The sequence below is a fragment of the Ovis canadensis genome, chromosome 1 (genome assembly GCF_042477335.2).
Source record: "Ovis canadensis isolate MfBH-ARS-UI-01 breed Bighorn chromosome 1, ARS-UI_OviCan_v2, whole genome shotgun sequence".
In the NCBI taxonomy this organism is placed as follows: Eukaryota; Metazoa; Chordata; class Mammalia; order Artiodactyla; family Bovidae; genus Ovis; species Ovis canadensis.
In genome coordinates, this window is record NC_091245.1 from 196,321,291 (window position 1) to 196,343,827 (window position 22,537).

The following is a 22,537-nucleotide window of genomic DNA, read 5'->3' on the forward strand; positions in this document are numbered from 1 at the left end:
TTAATTGACTTAATCTGTACTTTTACTTTATTCTTTTTGTCTTCTTTTCTTTTTAGGAGCTGTTTGAACTTCCAGTAAGTGAAGAATGTTTACTCATTACCTAAGTATATCTTAAAAAAAATTTTTTTTTTTAATTGAGGTATAGTAATGATTCTGGGAGGGATTGGAGGAGACAGAGGATGAGATGGCTGGATGGCATCACCGACTCGATGGACGTGACTTTGAGTGAACTCCAGGTGTTGGTGATGGACAGGGAGGCCTGGCGTGCTGCAATTCATGGGGTCTCAAAGAGTTGGACACAACTGAGCGACTGAACTGAACTGAACTGAAATATACTGGTATATCTGTTTTAATTCTTTGAAAAATAATGGTTTGTGCATCTTTTGAAATTCTGTAGGCTGTTTATGAGATAGGAATTGTCCGCCAGTTCCCATTTTCCTCTGCTTTGCAACGTATGTGTGTGGTGGCCAGGGTGCTCGGGGACAGAAAGATGGATGCCTACATGAAAGGGGCACCAGAAGTCATCGCTGGTCTTTGTAAGCCTGAAACTGGTAAGGAAGCAGCAAGGCTTTGAGTGAAATTCTGATATTTGTGTAAGCTGGTAATCACAGTTCTAACAATGACCTTCATTTTCTCTTTTTTAAAAGTTCCTGGTGATTTTGAAAAAGTTTTGGAAGATTACACCAAACAGGGCTTCCGTGTGATTGCTCTTGCACACAGAAAATTGGAGTCAAAACTGACATGGCACAAAGTGCAGAATGTTGGCAGGTACACGTTGATGAATGGTTTTGCCTACAGTTTCCAATAAGGCATCATTTATGTTTATGAAAGTCTTGTGCAATCATTTATATTCAATTTATTATTAAGTAAATGATTATTGGATATGTGCAAATGTATAGCATAATTCAATGTTTTAGGCAATTGAGATAAAAGTACAACTCCCTGGAACCATTTTTAATTAATTTTTTAAATGTTTATTGAGTGCCTGCTATGTGTTGGGCATGTTCGAGGAACATAATTATGTTTTTGGTAAACATTCTACGGAAGTTTATTTTCCAGTGATCTACAGTTATTCCTTGGTATCTATAGGGGATTGGCTCCTGGACCTGCCATGCAGATTCAACTGTGGATCTTGTAGTACTAATAGTATTTATTGAAAAACATCCATGTGTAAGTGGACTCACACAGTTCAAACTCATATTATTCAAGGGTCACCCATACTTGCTTTTGCCTAGTAGTTGAAACCAAGTGCTCATTTGATCAGAGTATCATGAGTCACAATAAATACACCTTCCACCCTCACCGCCAAAGGTTAGATGGCCATTACCAACATCACATTTACCTCCAATTACAGCTATGTGTCACATTCAAGGATTGTCCTGTTATAGTAAGACTGATCTAGCCTGACCTTTTGAAAATAACACGTTTGGTTAGGAATATTTCATGGTGGACCTAGCGTTTCAAAGCAGAAAGTAAGATTTATTGGCTCTCCTGCTAATTCTGCCTATCAAATAGACTTTTCTCTTCACATCCCCACTGTCATTGTCTCTCATTCAGAGACTTAGCTCTTTTCTCCACTTTTCCCTTTGTCTAATCTGTGTACCACACTCTGTCCACTGAGAAGTCTTTAACATTCAAATCTAATACCAGTCTTCTACCTGGAATTCTTATAATAAGTGGCTCCCCATCACCTTTCAGAGGAATATAAATCAGGAAAGAAATAATGAAACACATACTTAATTTTTTTAGAAGGGTAAATGATAACAGATAATTATCAGAAAAGGATGTATAAGTGGCCACTGAACACATGAAAATGATGAGACACTTCAGTTTTGGGGGAGCTGCAGAATTAAACCATAACCAGGGTTTTTTCTTAAAGTTTACAAAATGCAAAAGATTGATGATATCAAATGTTAGCAAAGGCTTGAGAAAATTTTAACAAAAATTCTCCAAAGAAGACATACAGATGGCTAACAAACACATTAAAAGATGCTCAACATCACTCATTATCAGAGAAATGCAAATCAAAACCACAATGAGGTACCATTTCACGCCAGTCAGAATGGCTGCGATCCAAAAGTCTATAAGCAATAAATGCTGGAGAGGGTGTGGAGAAAAGGGAACCCTCTTACACTGTTGGTGGGAATGCAAACTAGTACAGCCACTATGGAGAACAGTGTGGAGATTCCTTAAAAAACTGGAAATAGAACTGCCTTATGACCCAGCAATCCCACTGCTGGGCATACACACTGAGGAAATCAGAATTGAAAGAGACACGTGTACCCCAATGTTCATCACAGCACTGTTTATAATAGCCAGGACATGGAAGCAACCTAGATGTCCATCAGCAGATGAATGGATAAGAAAGCTGTGTTACATATACACAATGGAGTATTACTCAGCCATTAAAAAGAATACATTTGAATCAGTTCTAATGAGGTGGATGAAACTGGAGCCGATTATACAGAGTGAAGTAAATCAGAAAGAAAAACACCAATACAGTATACTAACGCATATATATGGAATTTAGAAAGATGGTAACGATAACCCTGTATGAGAGACAGCAAAAGAGACACAGATGTATAGAACAGTCTTTTGGACTCTGTGGGAGAGGGAGAGGGTGGGATGATTTGGGAGAATGGCATTGAAACATGTATAATATCATGTAAGAAACAAATCGCTAGCTAGGTTCTATGCAGGATACAGGATGCTCTGGGCTGGTGCATTGGGATGACCCAGAGGGATGGTATGGGGAGGGAGGTGGGAGAGGGGGTTCGGGATGGGGAACACGTGTATACCTGTGGTGGATTCATGTTGATGTATGGCAAAACCAATACAATATTGTAAAGTAATTAGCCTCTAATTAAAATAAATAAATTTAAATTAAAATAAAAGCTGAAAAAAAGTATTGCTGCTGAACAATTGTAAATTCATAAAGAACTTGCATAATACCTATTAAAATCTAAGTTTACTTATGCAATTTGACCCACCATGTACAGTCCAAGGAATTCAGCTGAGAGAAATATATCTATGTGAGATAAGATTCAAGTTAAAATAGGGTAAATATCATAAATATGATAGTGGTTAAATTATGAAGTATCAATACTTCTTTTAATTATTCTGAGCTCATTAAATGAAAAGTGAAGTGCAGTGTTTATAGTGCAATCCCATTTTTCTGGATGAAAATTAAGGGAGTGGAGTGGTTAGCTAAATAATAACTGAAAGGAAAAGGAACTTTAGGAATTCTACCCATTAAAACAGAATATTGGGGGGGGGATTTGGCCTAAGAAGGGACATTAAAAACGCAGCAGTAATCAAATGGTTTGAGGCATATTTGTGATTAGGAGCCACACATGTAAAATACTGTATCCTAATTCCTACGAAGGGTACATTAGAGTTGCCTTTTTTATAGCTTTGCCTTTTGCCACTCCTCCTCCCAGACCTTGAAAACTGAGAATTGAGTTGCCTCTGGTTCTTGAGCCTGTCTTTCAGGCAACCTTCCAGCCTTGGACCAACTGTTCCATCTGCCAAGGATACACTACCCTCCCTGTCAACTCTTCTCTCTCTCTGCTTCCCTTCCTCATCTTTCAATTAAGATCTTCTCCGTGTTTCCATTCTACCTGTGGGAACAGGTTTTGGCATTTCTCTTATAGCTTGAACCTGTGTATCTTGAATTGATTATTATACTCTTCATTAATTAGAGGGCAAGATTTCTATGACCGGCATCACTCATAGGAGAGTTAGGAAACTGGCTGCAGGCAGAAACCAGTACAGGAAAATGGTTACAGAGCTTTGACCCAGTAGTTTTACACTGGTACAGCTTTGTGCTTTGAAATGCATTTTCAAGACTGACTTCTCCTCTTACCTCCAGCAGTATCATTTGTATAAAGTTTTCTAATTCTCTAATATCTTTACCACCCATTGTATAAATATATAATTTTAAAGGTGTTTAGACTTAGTTGCTGTTTACTTAAGCACTCTTATAGTTTAATTTTGTGTAGAAAAACCACTTGGTTAATACAAGTCTGAAATTTTGGTCCCTAATTTCAAGCCCTGCTTTCTCCATTGAAGAGAGTATTTCTCTTCAATGTAATAGGATTTCGATAGCTTTAGTTTAAGAATGCTGCTATCGCTGAACAGACTTCTCCGTTACAGTACTGAAGCACATATTATTTTTGTGTGGTCTCTTTGCTTGCATGTCTGTTTCCCCACAAAAGGGTCTTGAGAGGAGGAGGAGGAGTAGTGTTAGTAACTCAGTTGTGGCTGACTCTTTGTGACCCCATGGACTGTAGCCTGCCAGGCTCCTTTGTCCATGGGATTCTCCAAGCAAGAATACTGGAGTGGGTTGTCATTGCCTTCTCTAGAGGATCCTCCCGACCCAGGGATTGAAACCAGGTCTGCATTGCAGGAGGATTCTTTACTGTCTGAGCTACAGGGAAGTTTAGAGATCATGGCTTTTCATCTTTGACCTTCCAGTGACTTGTGTGGTACTTGGTGCATAGTAGATAATCACCTCTTTGAAGGAACAGCATCTTGTTAACTACTGAAAATGAACATTGTAGAAAACCCATCTCTGAGTCCTGAATAGATCTCATTGTTGGACTGCTAATACTTTTTGCATCGCACTTCCAAGATCAAGATTTTGATCAAGAGTTTTATAAAATTCCTCAAAGACTTGATAGCGAATTCAGTATAACTGTTGAATGTGCCTGTGGTACAGTTTTTTCCTTTTCTCTTAACATTTAAATTAGAGTATGTTGTGTGGGAGGACAGTAAGGAATAGATATATTTTATGTTTATTCAGTTTGTAGGTAGGATACAAGATGAATATTCGTTAGTACTAGAAGAGTTCTGTGTCTTATTACAAAGATATACATTTCCTAAGAATCTTTATAAACCCATGTTTCAAAGGGTAAAACTTAATTTCAAAATGTGTTTCTTGGGAATTACTTTTTCAGATTTAAACTTTTTGAGGTTGAACTCATAAACTTATACATTTATTTAGCATATAAAATGTTTTTAATTTATAATTGATGGCTATTTTAAATTGCCTTATCAACAAAGTGAACAAATGCTTGTTCTGTTGACTAAATCATTATGTTAAAATTTCTTTTTCTGCAGAGATGCCATTGAGAACAACATGGATTTTATGGGATTAATAATAATGCAGAACAAATTAAAGCGAGAAACCCCCGCAGTACTTGAAGATTTGCATAGAGCCAGCATTCGCACTGTCATGGTCACAGGTTAGACTTTGTAAAGGACGCACGGAAAAGCTGAGTGTGGCTCTTAGAGCTCACGTTATCCAGCATCAAGGAATGATCAGTGCATTACAAAAGCCTACTTACCACTGTATAATTCCATCTAATACTGCATTAGTATCAGTCAAGTAATTAAATTTGTCATAGAGTAGCTCCATCCTACGTTGCCCTGTTTTCAGCTCTGAATACTTTTCTAAGACAGGGGACAACTTCACAATACACTTTGGAAATCCTTTAGATCTGTTTATAATAAGTATAATAAACTAGTGAAGGACATACTATAAATATTTAGCTGTGCTCTTTTTTGTTATCTCTCTCTAATCATGTTTCTTATAGCAGTTATTTTCCTTTGCTTGTGTTATTTGTAGATTTGTTTTCTCTACTAGAATATAAGATTTTTGAGGATGAAGAATATGATTGACGTATTTTGGGATTGTCTATAATTTTTAGAACTGTGCCACCAGATACATCGGAAGTGATTGGTTAAATTATATTTTTATGTATAGAATAGTACATTTATTATTGTTTGAATGTGTAATAGTGAAAAGAGCCATTTTTTGGTTTCTTTCTTGACTACTGCATTCAAAGGATTCTCTTGGTCTTAACACTGTTGATAATATTAGATAATTACCATTTCTTAGCTGTATGAAATTGTGGCAGCTCTAAAGTTTTCTTAGCAAAAAATCAGATTTAAGGCATTTACTTTATAACATTTATGTGTTCAGTAAGAGACTTATAGAGAAGATCTGTGTATGTTTTTATGTTTAGGAACTCTGAGGTCCATCTGATTCCAGATAGCTTAAGTAACCAAATTTATTAGCGTCACAGCAATTCTTGGTTCTAGTGACTTTGCTTCAAAGCTCTTTCTATCTGTATTGCTTGTGCTTGTTGTCCTGCCATGACAGAATATGGTGTGTCCCAAGAGGATCTGTCAGGTCACAGGAAGACATGCTTGGAAACAGTGGGCAGGATTAAGGGAAGAGGAGACAATAGTACCTCTGTTCTGGTAGCAGTGGGCTCCCCAAACCTTGCCTGCTTCTCCTGTACATTTGTATTTTCCGCCTTGATCTTGTCTTTAACAGTGTCTTTAATACTTTCCTCTCATGACTGAGAAGTTGTCTGTCTTGCTTCTCTTTATGTTTTATAAAGATTGTATACTTGTTACTTTGCTTTTTTTGTTGTTGTTGTTTGTGTGTGTGTGTGTGTAATCTTGCCTTTGTAATTCACTTTTTTCTTGATGTTGTGCTCATATTCTTGTATAGATTACCAGTCACTCCTTGGTTATTTCAACAATATTTATTGAGCACTGTGCCAAGCATTCGGAGAAGGCAATGGCACCCCACTCCAGTACTCTTGCCTGGAAAATCCCGTGGACGGAGGAGCCTGGTAGGCTGCAGTCCATGGGGTCGCTAAGAGTCGGGCACGACTGAGCGACTTCACTTTCACTTTTCACTTTCATGCATTGGAGAAGGAAATGGCAACCCACTCCAGTATTCTTGCCTGGAGAATCCCAGGGACAGAGGAGCCTAGTGGGCTGCTGTCTATGGGGTCGCACAGAGTCGGACACGACTGAAGCGATTTAGCAGCAGCAGCGGTGCCAAGCGTTCAATGGGTACCCCTAGTGCATGACTCACAAGGGTTGAGAATGTATTTGACTTTAACAGTTGTGGGTGAGAATGTTCTGACTATTTAGTATCTATCTTCTTTTGATTTGAGGCTTCCTTTGATATATATGTCCTGATTAACTTTTAGCTCCAGGATAACTTTTAAATTCCAAGAGTAAGGACTATACATTAACTTCATTTTGCCCAGCCCACTTATGGGGACTGTAGTAGATTCTCAGTAAATACTTATTGTGTAATACATTTATGTTTTCATTTTAATGTTAATGTATTTTCAATGTTTTGAAAATTAGGTGACAACATGTTGACTGCCGTCTCTGTAGCCAGAGACTGTGGAATGATACTACCTCAGGATAAAGTTATTATTGCTGAAGCATTACCTCCAAAGGATGGGAAAGTTGCCAAGATAAACTGGCATTATGCAGACACCATAACACAGAGTAATGATTCATCAGCAATTGACCCGGAGGTAATGTCAAGTAGAGTTTTCTTTTTTGACGCTTGCTTATTTTAATTTATTCTGAAATAATAAAAAGTGGTGCATTAAAACTCAACAAAACAAAAAGTTAACAAAACAAAAGCCTGAGCCCTCTCCTCAGAGACTTGGATTCACTAGAATGAGGCCAGATGCAGTATCTCAGTGTTTCAATTTTGATGTTTTTAGCCAAAGTTGAGAAGCACAGTTTTATACTATAAGAATCCCAAGTATTTATCTTATTTTAAAAGTAGTGATAAATGGTGCAGATGGTCCATAATATTTGGCTCATGGATCATTTCAAATTGAAGCTGATATTTAGACTTCCTTAAGTGTTACTCTCTAAATAATAATATGGATGGATTATCTTAAAATTGAATTTTCTTTAACATTCAATAAATGTTTAACACAGCATTTTATATGAAACATCAAATGAAAAAATTTAGTTTTGGGTCAAATATATTCAAAATAGGATTCTTTTACTTGATCTGGCTGCCTAAATACTGTTCTGAATGTCTTATACACAGGCTATTCCAATTAAATTGGTCCATGATAACTTAGAGGATCTTCAGGTGACTCGTTATCACTTTGCAATGAATGGAAAATCATTTTCAGTGATTTTGGAGCATTTTCAAGACCTTGTTCCTAAGGTTAGTGATTTGGGTTATGTATGTTTTTATATGAACATATGGCAAACAGTATTTTAAAGAAATTCATGTTTTTTCCAGTTGATGCTGCATGGCACTGTGTTTGCTCGTATGGCACCTGATCAGAAGACCCAGTTAGTAGAAGCATTGCAAAATGTAGAGTAAGTATTGGTGGGTCTTGGTTTTGTTTTGTTTTGGTGGCCACACCGCATGGTATGCAAGATCCTAGTTCCCCGACTGGGGATCCAACCCGTGTTCCCTGCAGTGGAAGCTCTGAATCCTAATCACAGAACTTCCAGGGGTTTTCCTGTTTTTGTTTAATACTTATGAATTGCAGTTCTGTTTTCAAAACCAGAAAAGTAACTAATATTTCATGTATATAAATGTGTCAACTCTAAGACAGCTAAGCCTCTTTAAAAGAGACTTCCTGGTGGCTCAGTGGTAAAGAATCTGCCTCCAAAGCAGAAGACCGGGGTTCTCTTCCTGGGTCGGGAAGATCCCCTGGAGGAGGAAATGGCAACCCACTCTAGTATTCTTGCTTGGACAATTCCATGGACAGAGGAGCCTGGTGGGCTATAGTCCATGGGGTCCCAGAAGAGTTGGACATGACTTAGTGATTAGGCAACCAACAAGTGCTTATTTATTTAAAGTACATATCCACCATTCCTCTTCTAGGTGATATCCATGAGGTAGAGTTAATTCACTCAGCTTGATAGAAGTAATGTTACAGTTTTAGTAAATAATGATGTTTTCAAGTTTTTAAAGGAGAAATCTTTACTGATAGCCTTAAAAGTAAATACCAAAGACTAGGCTGGCCTGAGTCCTTTGTGCTAAAGATTAGGCAGTTGAGATATCCATGTGATAGAAATAGAACAGTGACCCAAGTCATTTGAGTTGTAGGCTGGTGCTATTTGCAGAGTAACATGCCCGTGGTCATTATAATGAAAAGATTCATTAGTTAGCACTAGGGGAATCTTAGTTTGTTAACTCTTCCTAGTACTATACTGGAGGAAATCTTAAAAGTTGTATATTTTAAGAAATTAATAAAAATCGTAACATAATTTTTGTTTCTTAGTTACTATGTTGGGATGTGCGGTGATGGTGCAAATGATTGTGGTGTAAGTATAGACTTTGTGATTTACAGTTCTTTCTCTGGCTAAATCAAGTACCCAAGACTCAAAAGAATTTTCTTCTTTAATCCATTAGGCTCTGAAGAGGGCACATGGAGGCATTTCCTTATCAGAGCTCGAGGCTTCAGTGGCATCTCCCTTTACCTCCAAAACTCCTAGTATTTCCTGTGTGCCAAACCTGATCAGGTAGTATACATTAGAAATCTTGCTCTATTAATCCAGAAAAAAAGGTCATAGGAAGTAATATGAATTTGTTTTAATGGTGTGTTAGTGCACTTGATCTGTAATGCTTTAGCAACAGATTGATTGCTACTCCTCATTTCTTCCAGTTCTGCTTTGGCTTAGTTCTTTTTGGCAAAAAAGTACATTGTTGTAACTTGAATGTTGATGTTCATCTGTCAAGATATAATTGTGGTTTGGAGGAGGCATTTAGAATACTTCTATTCACATGCCAACATTTGTTTTCACAGGGAAGGCCGTGCAGCTTTAATGACTTCCTTCTGTGTATTTAAATTCATGGCTTTGTACAGCATTATACAGTACTTCAGTGTTACTCTGCTGTATTCTGTGAGTACTGACATTGCCAACAGAGATGGTACTTAGTGTTAAGACATTTAAATTAAAAATATTGGGCATATATGTTTCAGTTTGAATATATTCATTAATTGTGAAACTTAAATAACTAGCACCTATAAATTTTCCTTTAGTTTGCTGAATTTTGAGTAGCAAATTGAAAATCTCGTTAATCTGGAATAACATTTTCTTTAAGGCCAACAGCTGTGGCTTCAGCCTTGTGAATAAAAGATAACTGTATTCTTTTTTTGCCTTTAGCACAGATTGGACATTTTTTTTTTCAGAACTCTTCAAAATGTCAAGCTGTGACATATTTTAGAATTGCAGTTAACTTTGCTATACATTTATAAGGAAAGGCCAGAATGAGAGAAGATGTTTCAGATGTACTTTTAGGACTTGTATAAATAAGTGATGTCCCTAGGTATGCCATGGATTTTGTGGTTGAAGTGATCTCACTTTAGATTTTTCTCTGAGTGAACATTGGTGAGATGCCAAGGAGTCTGTGAAACTATCCCTTTTTACCATATGTGGAAAATACCAGGAGGGATGGTGTTGGATATTAAGAAAGCTTCAAAATATTAATTTTCAAGAATGTTGAATATTGTGGGTAGAAGTCTGTGCTTTCTTTTTGCCAAAAAACTTTTAAAGGTTTTTATTGAATGGATTTTTAGAAGCTACCTTTTATACTAATATATTAAATTGTAAATATGTTCTGTTTCACTAATTTAAAAGCAAATGTGTTTAATTTTTAAGCAGGCCAAGTGTCATTTTTGAAGTTGTCGTTATTGGGGGGAAAAATTAAAACCAAGGAGGAAAAAGCTAATAAAAGCAGGGGGAAAATAGTATAAAAGTGGTACTATAAGAATAGTTCCTGAACTGTAACTATTAAAAAAAAAAATTCCTTCTCTAGATCTTAAGTAACCTGGGAGACTTCCAGTTTCTCTTCATTGATCTGGCAATCATTTTGGTAGTAGTTTTTACAAGTAAGTATTTTGTTTTGTTACTGTTTTTAAAGCATAGGAAATTCTGATGTGGCTTATTAAACTTTGGTAAATTTACATGAACAATTATAACACAGTGCACATCTTTTCATTTTCTATGTAAGGTTCTTTTATTTCTGATTGTTTATATTTTGTCCCATTTTTTTTTTCTTTCTCTATTTTTTTCTGAAATATTTGAGAATATGTTAACATTATCATGCCCCTTTGCCTTTGAATGTTTTAGTATATATTGCCCCAAAGTCATTCTCTTGTCCAGCTAAACACAGTTAAAAAGACTAAGAAATTTAACATTGATACAATATTACCTAATCCATACCTGTATTCAAGTCTTGTCATGTGTCCCCAAAATAACCCTTAAACCCATTTTTCCCCCTAGTCTCTTGGCCCAGGATCTAGTCCAAGCTCACAAACTTCATTTAGTTATATCTATTTTGTCATCTTTAATTCGGAATACTACGTTCAGCCTTTTGCGGGGGACTTCTTGATGTTGACATTTATGAAAGAAGATAATCAGTTATATGGGTTTGTCTGATGTATTCTCACTAGACTCAGGCTATGCATTCTTGGCAGGAATATCAAAGAAGTGATGCTGTGTCCTCCTGAGTACATCATATAAGGAGACAAGGTGTTGGTTTGTTTCAGTATTGGTGATGTTAACATCAAAATAAATAATGATGGTAATGAGATATGATCTGTTTAAATAAGTAATTGGGAGAGAAGGGAAAGCTCTTCCTTATAGTAAAGTGCTAACTAACAATATAGAAGGAACGATTGGCTTATCCAGTGGAAAGACCCTGGTCTTCCTGACATTTTAGAAGAACTTTTCGTTGTGGGGATGCTATCCTGTGTTTCAGGTTACAGTATCTCTGACCTCTACTGCCTCGATGCCAGTAGCACTCTCCCATTTGTGACACCCAAAAATATCTCCAGACATTGTGAAATGTTCTCTAGGGGTCATACTTTGGTTGTGAACCACTGAATTTGTCAGTCTTTAGTGAATGCTAAAACTAAGTGAATGGAAGTCAATAAGAAACAGGATTTTTTACACAGTCTTAGTATCTTTCTACAAATTACTTATTAATTGCAAAGAGAAAAATAGAAATATTACGGTGGAGAAACTTGGTAGCCACCACCTTAATAAGTGATCAAAGTCTGTTTTTAATGTTACTGTTATGTTTATATAGTTTCAAACCTTTGTTAATGTCTTCTTAGGAGGAAGAAATGTGTATTTTTTTAACTGTAGCTTTACAATTAAAGATTCAGAAATAAATTCTTAGTTAAACATATAAGGGTGGTGATGATATGTGCTTATACTTAGTATGCTTTTTACTTGTACTAGTGTTTCCTTTGAATTTTGGTAGACTAAAAAGTACTCCTAAGCCATTTCTTGAAAAAGCTTAAATTGTTCACTTTTACAGATTACTTAAACATATATGGCATCTGGCTTGGTTTTTGGAGGTTTTTCATGTTACAGATTTGTTAGAGAAAAATAGTTTTTCTAAGTTCCTAAATGAATCTGATTATGTATTTTATAATGACAAATTAATTTAGTTACAAACCTTTCCTCTCTTTCTCTTCAATGTAGTGAGTTTAAATCCTGCCTGGAAGGAACTTGTGGCACAAAGACCACCTTCAGGTCTTATATCTGGAGCCCTTCTCTTCTCCGTTTTGTCTCAGATTATCATTTCCATTGGATTTCAGTCTTTGGGTTTCTTTTGGGTCAAGCAACAGACTTGGTATAAAGAATCACATCCATATTCATAGTAAGTTGGTCAATCCATTAAAAAAAAATGTGTAGAGTGTATGGGGTTGCAAAGAGTCAGACATGACTTAGAACAACTGAACAACAACAGCAATGTATATGCATGTAAAAATATGTTTAAATTTATGTAAAAATTGCATGTAGCTTGATTACACATTTAAATAATTTGACCTGCATTTGACTTTATCTGTAGGAAGATGGTCAAGCCAGGTCCTAATAATCATGACCCAGACGGACCAGTTTCTTAAGTTGCTACTGAGCCTTGCTTTCCTTATGTATAAAATGAGAAAAGTGAAATTAATTACTAGGGTCTCTTCTAAACTCAGAATATTTATGTGTCTAACTTCTCTGTCCTCACTTTGGGAAATGGTATTTTGAAACTTAAAAAATTTGAGTAAAAGTATTAAGTGGATCTTTCATTTGTTTACGAGCTGAATGTTTTCCAGTTCACAAATTATAACATTTTTAAAATTAATTACACATAGGTAAACATAAACTCTCTTTACCTTTACTGTGCTGAAAGTGCATGCTCAGTCACTCAGTTGTGTCCAGCTCTTTGGGACCCTGTGGACTGTAGCCTGCCAAGCTCTCTGTCCATGGGATTCTCCAGGCAAGAATATTAGAGTGGGTTGCCACTTGATCCTCAAGAGGATCTTCCTAACCCAGGGATCAAACCTGCTTCTGCATTGGCTGGCGGATTCTTCACCACTATCGCCACTGGAGAAGCCCCATGCTAGAAGTACTTTGCAAATGCAAAGAGTGGGGAAAGGGTTTATTAAAAATAATGTCTTATTATATAATGAAGTTTCTTTCCTCTAATTTTTTAAAATTGACTGAAATGTGACTAGAAAGAAAAATTGGTTTCCTTTGGGACATAGATACTGTGTTTACTAATACAGGGGTTTTTTTGTGTGTGTTGTAGTGCTTTTAATACTACAGGAAGCCCAGACGGGAATTCTTCACATTTGAATGATGAAACCAATCCTGATAAACATAACATAGAAAATTATGAAAATACCACAGTATTTTTTATCTCCAGTTTTCAGTACCTCATAGTGGCAATTGCCTTTTCAAAAGGAAAACCCTTCAGGCAACCTTGCTACAAAAATTGTAAGTCTGGCATTTACTGTGATTTCCATCTTGATTCCCTTCTTCAAAAGTAATGCAGGAGTAGAGTTAAAACTGTCCTTTCAAAATAAATAGATCTTCGCAAATAGAATGAACCCAGTGATTTAGATGTTTACGGTCTTGTTTTATTCTCATGATAGCTACCACCCTAGGTTTAAAATTAAAGTCAGTACTTCTAAACATTCCTGGTTTTCACATCCTATTCCTCTGGCTCCAACTTTTATTTTTATAGCCCATTGGAAAGTTAGAATTAGAAGCAAGAACAGAGGCTCCTCACTTGGGACAGTGGGTATTATACTTTCCTTCTGGGTGGTCTGCACAGTACCAGCTCTTTCCTCATTTTTGACACCGTTTCAGCCAGTATTCACCTGGAGTTCTCTATTTCTGTCAGCGTTGCATCTGCCGCAGAAGGGGCCAGTAGAATGGAGGCTTGTGCCTATGGAAACTTGTTTGCCCGTGGCTGTAAGAGACAGCATTTTGATTGATCACAGTTAGGGTTTTGGGGGGAAAAGAAATCATCACCTTATGTAAGTTGCTGGTTTTAAGAAATTGAAACTGCAGTAATAAATATATCAAACAATGTTAATTTTTTTTTTTCACATAGGACTTTAGACTTTTGCAGTATCTTGGGGTGAATAGTGATTATTCTCTTGCTGTAAGGAAGTCTCAGTGTTCTGATTGGCACAGTGTTGGGTCGCAGCTTTTGGTGTCTCATAGGAGGGATTACTGTGCACATCTCTGTCTCATGTAGCGTTTACAAAGCATGTTCACATACATTGTCTTATTTAGTCTTTACTTCTACCCTTTGGTTCATAGGGCAGGTTTTATTACTTTATATTTTAAGCAGGTGAGAGTTCAAAAATTTAAATGTCAATAATCGAAATTTGTTTTCTACTTTTTTCCTTAAAAAATGAGCTGATATTTCTTATTTAACAAATGAAGACTGTATTACTGAAAATCATATTAAAACCATTGGGGACAAAAGGCCTTGCATAGAAGGTTTATCATTGTACTTTTTAAGAGAACTTCATAACTTAAGTTACGTTATTATAAGATGAACTTGTCAAACTTAAGGTTGATATATTTTATCTTTAGTTGGGTATCTTAAAATTTCAAGGAAATACTGAGCATGCCCAAGGGCAGCTAAAACATCTATCAAAGAGCAAAACTAGTTGGTAATAAGCAAGACAGTCACACCAGGAAAGTTCATTTTAGAGATCTAAGTAAGTCCACTCTATTAGATATTAGATGCCTATTTTCAAATGCATCTGTTATATTATTATGGGAAATTCCAAAAAAAATTAAAGGCTTAAATATTTTGTATTCCTCGTTTAACTTCAAATTGATTTAAATAAACTCAATTGTTGATGGCCATACTTCTTTTTTAAAATGTATGTTAAAAATAATATTTTAGTAGAAATGTAGACACAAAACCTTTGTCCTTACTGTTAGCAGCTTGTGCATTCTGTCAGTAGTTATGGAAGTGCATACTGTCATAAAACATGCCTCCTGGAAAATGTAATAGAAACAGGAAAGTCAACATATATTAATACATACTTTGCTGATTTTCACATCTTGTGTGTCTGTCTGTGATTGAAGTCCCCTGATCTTGGAATGTAGTTGATACTGGTAAGTAAAGAAAGAAAAGTAGAGAAGAAAGTAAGAAATGACAGAAATAAGTATTACTGTATAAAGTGATATACAATGTAAAGTGTAAATATAGATGCAGAAGAGTAGGGGAAAGGTTAAGGCTTTCCTAGAATGGACATTAGCCTTTCCTTTTCTAGAATACAGAAAACAGGTCTTCACTGGAGCCTGCTACTTGCTGTTCTCGGTATCTAAACAGTATAATATATTCAGTCTATCTTGTGTTTTTTTTTCAAGCATTAACCTTAATCTTAGGCATGTAAGGCTTTATAGAGTTTTTTGCTCACTTCTAGTGGTTCAGTTTGATTCTAAGTAAAAGCCTAATTTCAGTCTGGTTACCTATTTTTGATGTTAGTTCAGCCAAGTTATATTTTCGTGCTTGACTGTGCTGTCATTTCAAGGACCATGATCACATGGATGTAGTTCTAACACTCTCTCTTAACTAGATGTGATTTCTTGGGATCTGGCTTCAGTTTTTGCTACACTTTAAAAATTTTGATCCCTATAATTTACTGCTTGTGAAATCCAGGTTATTTTTCAGTTTTTGAAGGCATTATTACTGACTTGCCAGTGTCTTTCCTGTTCAGGCCTGTGTGATTTTTCCTTGCCTGAATTGGTTGGAGCAGATACCTAGAGGCTCTGAAGGATAAGGTGACCTTTTAAAGACAAGTAACTGGGTAAGGAAGGAAGGATTAGGAATAAAAAGACTTGAAATTTGTGGTTATAGGTCAGACGATCCTGGTTGGTATTTTTGAAGAAGGAGCAAGAGGTATATGTCAGAGCCATAGACAAGTATTTTGGATCTATTTACTCCATATAGGTTTTTGTTTCTGCGTTACTTACTAACGTAAATATGAAGGAAATCCTTTATGGTGCCTTATTTTGATGCCATATTCCATCAAAAGGAACCGGTATTAAGAACAATTTTGTGACGCTAAGGCTGGGACATATGAATAATAAATCTTCTCTTTCCTATAGGAGCCTCACCATATCCCCATTTTATAGCTAAAAATTTAACTATGAATGACTTGCTGATGTTCACATAGCCTTGTGGCAGTATCTGAAACAGAATCTAAACCTTTAACTTGTGGAATATTCTCTCAGCCACCGATCACCACCAATACAGAGTTTGATAGCTGTCTTCTGGTGAAGAGTATTCATTGCACTTCATAGGATTTACTAAGGAATCACTGACTGTGCCAGGAGATTCCAGGAGCTGAGAGCACAGTCTCCTAGAAACTCACACCTCTACAAAATGAACATCTGATTTTTTCATTCTTGGTTGAAATTCTTATTCATTTTTTCCATTTTTGTTATTATATAGATCTGCCAGCCATCTACCACCCTTGTCAAATTCCTTTGAACAGTGCCTCTTTTTCTCCCCTGGCTAAACCAAGGAAGGATTCAATTATTTATTTTCTCCTTCAGATGGAAATCTTGGCAGATTTTTAGAGGTGTGATCAAAGGTAGTGGTTATAGGAGAAAGACAGATGAGAATTTGAGAATATTGTTGAGGTAAATGTAAGAAGTGTTTCAGCTTGAGTAAAAAAAAATTTTTTTTTTTCTGGTAACGTGTGAGAACTAGATTGAAAATCTGTTTTTGCTTATCATTGTAAAAATGCAGTAGGATTTGGAAAACATTCAATATAGGCTATTACTTCATTGAAACAAAACATTTTCTGTCTGTTTCTCTCTCTGACACTTGTGTTGGGACCTTTTTTTCCCCTTTCTGATTTAGTCTTTGTGTGTTTTTTGTGTATGTTCATGTACTTCCAGCTCGCAACTTTCCAAACACTTTTTCTTTAACTGACTATATAAATATTTGAATGGCTGTGTAGCATGTATTACTTTTGTTGCTACATTTATTGAATAGAATGTTGTATTTCCTACTTGCAATTTAGTAGAAATTTGGTAAAAAAAAGAAAATCTAGAAAAACATTCCTTCTTTTATCTTAAATGGGTTCCAAATTTTTCACCCTGTTGGTCAGAGGCTCATAGTGAAAAGATTTCTCACTTATGGCATGATTGGTAACACAACTTTCAGCCTAAGCTGCTAGAACAATAAATATCTATAGTATATATACAGCAACAAATATATATATAAAACAGTATTGTTTCTATAGAATAATAACAGTTGGCCTATAGTTTTCAACTGACATAGTAACAAATTTCATATTTACAAATGTCTCCCACATTTAAAAATATTGAAACCCCCCCCCCACACCATTTACAGTCTGTAAATAGGATATAAAACTTCTTTACTCAATCTGAAGGATTCACAATAAGGTTTTGATTATATGTGGTCATAGTAAAGTTGAGTTTGAAGCTGACCTCAAATAGGAACTTAGAAATAAATATTCCAGACCAAGGGAAAATGGAGGAAAAAGTTGGAATCTGTCAATATAAATTGAGATTATCTCTGAGACCCCCTCATAGCTTGTTACATAAGGGTGTGCTTTTATGTGCATGTGTATGTACAGTTAACAGAACTGTCATGAGCAGGGAGTTTTTTGTTTTTGAGTTAGGAAAGAGATACAGAGTGCTGATGGATGGAATTTACCATTTCTGCCTACAACAGCAAGCCACAGGGTTAGCCCACACTTAAAGTAGCAGGTCAAGCAATTCCTGGGTTTTGGCTAGTGTTTTCTGTGGAAATATTTTCATGGAGGAGATTAATGAGAAAGTGGGATTCACTTAAGTATAGAGTATAGAAATGTAAGTATAGATATAGAAATATACTTACATTCAACTTAGAATGCCTCTATTTAGGATTATAACTAATACTGATGATAAATGTTATCAGCATTTTTACAATCAACAATAATTGTCTTTGCATATAGTTTTAAATGATAATCTCATTTTGCCGTAAACAGTCTGGTCTCCTGTTTGTGAATTATAGATTGGCTTGATTATCTTATAAAGTGGCTGTCTGTGATTAGTACAGATACATGTCCATAAAGGTCCATCCCTTATTTTTTTTAATAAATGCTGATTATTTTCACATTACAGAAATACATCCTTCTGGCCTGTATGAGCCATCATATTGTAGGAGACATCATATAGCACACGTTTTATATGCTTCATCCATCTAAATAGATGTATTCAAATCAAGTTTAGGGTTGACGCTATCCCAGTTGTTAATAAATGCCTTTTTACTCCCTGATTTAATTGTTTTACTTTCTTTTCCAGATTTTTTTGTTGTATCTGTGATTATGTTGTATGCTTTCATGTTATTCATCATGTTGCATCCAGTTGACTCTATTGACCAGGTTCTTCAGGTAAGGCTTAAGCACATCAGTTATTACTGGTTGTCTGAAAAATGATAGGATCTGGGGTAGCAGTGGTTAGTAAGATAGTAGGGGAAGATGACACATTGTTATTACACAGCAGATGAGAGTGCTGGGTGATTGCTAGGGCTTAAGATTTATCCCCCTCCGTTGCTCTTATGTTACTGGGGGAAGAGACTAAACTGACTGTGTTTCTTTCTTCTAGTGTGTTCTAGTATAATTTTGAGCATGCCTTCTTCAGCTTTCTAAAGTCCCAGTTGTTTTTCAGAGTGTTTGTACCACTGTATGAGAGCTTTTGTTCCACATCATTGCCAACATTTGTCTAGTGGGTATAAAGATGTCATGTGACTTTATAAGTAATTTTGATACATGGTTGGGTAGGATCCATATTCTCACCTCACATTGTTCATGTTGATCTTTTCGGCTGTCCTGAACTTTTCCTCCTTCATATAAGTTTTAAGTGTAGTTTGTCAAGTACCAGGAAAAGCCCTTTTGGATTTTTTATTAGAATTACACTGGGTTTATCAAAAATTGAGGGAGAGGCTCTGTTTTCTTCAGAATATCTTTTTCTCTAAAGGTTTTTATTACAAGTTTTTATTAGATTTATTCCTGTAGTATTAACGGGGTTTGTTCCTCTGATATGTATCTGTTTAAAATTACATTGTGTGATCCTTTTATGCTGGTGAATCAGTGCAGTTATTTGGACATTCATCTCACATCTATCAGCTTTGTCAGACTTCATTCTTGGATTTTTAGATTCTCTTAGATTGTGTTTTAGACACTTATCTATAAATAGTGACTTTTTTTGTTTCTCACATTTCAGTCCTTAAGTCTTCTATGTATTTTTCATGTTTGTTAACAGCATGAATGTTGGTGTGATAGTAACGTCCTTACCTCTATGGGGAGCATTCCTAGTATTTCACCATTGGATATATTATGCGTTGTAGGTTTCTGGTATATACATTTTACCAAGTTGAGGAAGCTTACTTCTATGGTGTTTGACATAAATATTTAATTTTATCTAATGCTTGTTCTATAGCTGTTGAAATAATCACATAGTGTTTCTCCCAGGAGAATGTGGTGAATTACAGTTGACTGATATTCAAATGTTGAACCAGTACTGCATTTGTAGAATAACACCAATTTGGTCACGGTGCATTCTTTTTTATATCTGCTCAATTTAGTTTATTACGATATTCTTCAGGATTTTTGCTTTTGGTTGCATGAGTGAAATCAGACTTAGTTTTCTTTTTCTTGATGTTATTGATAGGTTTAGATATAAAACTTAAATGAACTTTATGGATGAGCTTTATTTCATTGACTTTTCTACATTTTAACTAATTCCTTTAATGGATATTTAGGTTGTCTCCACTGTTTTGCTATTATAAACAGTGCTATATTTGCAGATTCTTGCATACTTCATTAAGAAAGACATATTTAGAAGTTAACGTCAGTAGTAGAATTTCTTGGTCAAAGGATGGCAAAGATATCTAGAATCTGAATTTTTATAAACATATATTACTGAACTCTGGAGAATTTGGCAGTTTATAGTCTTACTGACAAAACGTGGTCCACTAGAAAGGGAATGGCAAACCGCTTTGGTATTCTTGCCTTGAGAACCCCATGAGCAGTATGAAAAGGCAAAAAGATATGATACTGAAAGATGAACTCCCTAGGTCGGTAGGTGCCCAGTATGCTACTGGAGAAGAGTGGAGAAATAGCTCCGGAAAGAATGAAGAGACGGAGCCAAGGCAAAAACAATGTCTAGTTGTGGATGTGACTGGTGATGGAAGTGAAGTCTGATGATACAAAGGAACAATATTGCACAGGAACCTGGAATGTTAGGTCCATGAATCAAGGTAAATTAGAAGTGGTTAAACAGGAGATGGCAAGAGTGAACATTGACATTTTAGGAATCAGTGAACTAAAATGGACAAGAATGGGTGAATTTAATTCATTTGACCATTATATCTACTACTGTGGGCAATAATCCCTTAGAAGAATTGGAGTAGCCCTCATAGTCAACATAAGAGTCCAAAATGCAGTACTTAGTGCAATCTCAAAAATGACAGAATGATCTCTGTTCGTTTCCAAGGCAAACCATTAAGTATCAGAGTAATCCAAGTCCATGCCCCAATTGCTAATGCTGAAGAAACTGAAGTTAAATGGTTCTTTGAAGACATACAAGACCTTCTAGAACTAACACCAAAAAAAGATGTCCTTTTCATCATAGGGGACTGGAATGCAGAAGAAGGAAGTCAAGAGATACCTGGAGTAACAGACAAGTTTGGCCTTGGAGTACAAAATGAAGTAGGGCAAAGGCTAACAGAGTTTTGCCAAGAGAACAGACTGGTCATTGCAGATCCCCTTTTCCAGCAACACAAGAGACAACTCTACACATGGACATCATGTGTTGGTCGATATCGAAATCAGAAATCAGACTGATTATATTCTTCGCAGCCGGAAATGGAGAAGCTGTATACAGTCAGCAAAAAACAAGACGGGGAACTGACTGCAGCTCGGATCATGAACTGCTTATTGCCAAATTCAGACCTAAATTGAAGAAAGTAGGGAAAACCACTAGATCATTCAGGTATGACCTAAATCAAATCCCGTAGGATTATACAGTGGAAGTAACAAATAGATTCAAGGGATTAGATCTGATAGACTGCCTGAAAAACTATGGCAGAGGTTTGTGTCACTGTACAGGAGGCAGTGGTCAAAACCATCCCTAAGAAAAAGAAATGCAAAAAAGCAAAACGGTTGTCTGAGGAGGCCTTACAAATAGCTGAGAAAAGAAGAGAAGTGAAAGGCAAAAGAGAAAAGGTAAGATACATCTATCTGAATGCAGAATTCCAAACAATAGCAAGGAGAGATAAGGAAGCCTTCCTCATCAATCAATGCAAAGAGATAGAGGAAAGCAATAGAATGGAAAAGACTAGAGATCTCTTCAAGAAAATTAGAGATACCCAGGGAACATTTCATGCAAAAAATGGGCTCAATAAAGGACAGAAATGGTATGGACCTAACAGAAGCAGAAGAGATTAAGAAGAGGTGGCAAGAATACACAGAAGAACTATACAAAAAAGATCTTGATGACTGAGATAACCACAATGGCGTGATCATTCACCTAGAGCCAGCATCCTGGAATGTGATGTCAAGTGGGCCTCAGGAAGTCTCACTACACACAAAGCTAGTGGAGGTGATGGAATTCCAGTTGAGCTATTTCAGACCTTAAAAGATGATACTGTGAAAGTGCTGTATTCAATATGCCAGCAAATTTGGAAAACTCAGCAGGGGCCACAGGACTGGAAAAGATCAGTTTTCATTCCAATCCCAAAGAAAGGCAATGCCAAAGAATGTTCAAACTACCGCATAATTGCACTCATCTCACACGCCAGTAAAGTGATGCACAAAATTCTCCGAGCCAGGCTTCAACAAAAACAGTACATGAAACAAGAACTTCCAGATGTTCAAGCTGGATTTAGAAAAGGCAGAGGAACCAGAGGTCAAACTGCCAATATCTGTTGGAGCATAGAAAAAGCAAGAGAATTCCAGAAAAACATCTACTTCTGCTTTATTGACAGCACCAAAGCCTTAGACTGTTGATCACAACAAACTGTGGAAAACTCTTCAAGAGATGGGAATATCATAACCTTACCTGTCTCCTGAGAAATCTGTATGCAGGTCAAGAAGCAACAGTTAGAACTGGACATGGAACAACAGACTGGTTCCAAATCAGGAAAGGAATATGTCAAGGCTGTATATTGTCACCCTGCTTCTTTAATTTACATGCAGAGTATATCATGTGAAATGCCAGGCTGGATGAAGCACAAGCTGGAATCAAGATTGCAGGGAGAAATAATCAATAACCTCAGATATGCAGATGACACCACCCTTATGGCACAAAGTGAAGAGGAATTAACGAGCCTCTTGATGAAAGTGAAAGAGGAGAGTGAAAAAGTTGGCTTAAAGCTCAACATTCAGAAAACTAAGATCATGGC

General features: G+C 36.2%; 1 protein-coding gene across 7 annotated transcripts in view; it reads left to right on the forward strand.

The window, feature by feature from the left end:
* The window catches only part of ATP13A3 (ATPase 13A3), an 81,191-nt gene that overhangs the window by 46,020 nt on the left and 12,634 nt on the right, over nucleotides 1-22,537 (forward strand). For 4 of the 7 annotated variants that reach the window (XM_069557177.1, XM_069557168.1, XM_069557216.1 and 1 more), the window contains 13 exons: nucleotides 398-551; nucleotides 648-768; nucleotides 5,122-5,246; nucleotides 7,177-7,352; nucleotides 7,886-8,008; nucleotides 8,087-8,166; nucleotides 9,081-9,123; nucleotides 9,212-9,321; nucleotides 9,606-9,702; nucleotides 10,619-10,691; nucleotides 12,295-12,472; nucleotides 13,394-13,581; nucleotides 18,436-18,524. In XM_069557177.1, coding sequence (XP_069413278.1) covers nucleotides 398-551; nucleotides 648-768; nucleotides 5,122-5,246; nucleotides 7,177-7,352; nucleotides 7,886-8,008; nucleotides 8,087-8,166; nucleotides 9,081-9,123; nucleotides 9,212-9,321; nucleotides 9,606-9,702; nucleotides 10,619-10,691; nucleotides 12,295-12,472; nucleotides 13,394-13,581; nucleotides 18,436-18,524 — 1,557 coding nt within the window. Of the gene's footprint in view, nucleotides 1-56; nucleotides 75-397; nucleotides 552-647; nucleotides 769-5,121; nucleotides 5,247-7,176; nucleotides 7,353-7,885; nucleotides 8,009-8,086; nucleotides 8,167-9,080; nucleotides 9,124-9,211; nucleotides 9,322-9,605; nucleotides 9,703-10,618; nucleotides 10,692-12,294; nucleotides 12,473-13,393; nucleotides 13,582-18,435; nucleotides 18,525-22,537 lie in introns of all 7 variants that reach the window. The other 3 variants (XM_069557162.1, XM_069557206.1, XM_069557195.1) reach the window with 1 other exon arrangement.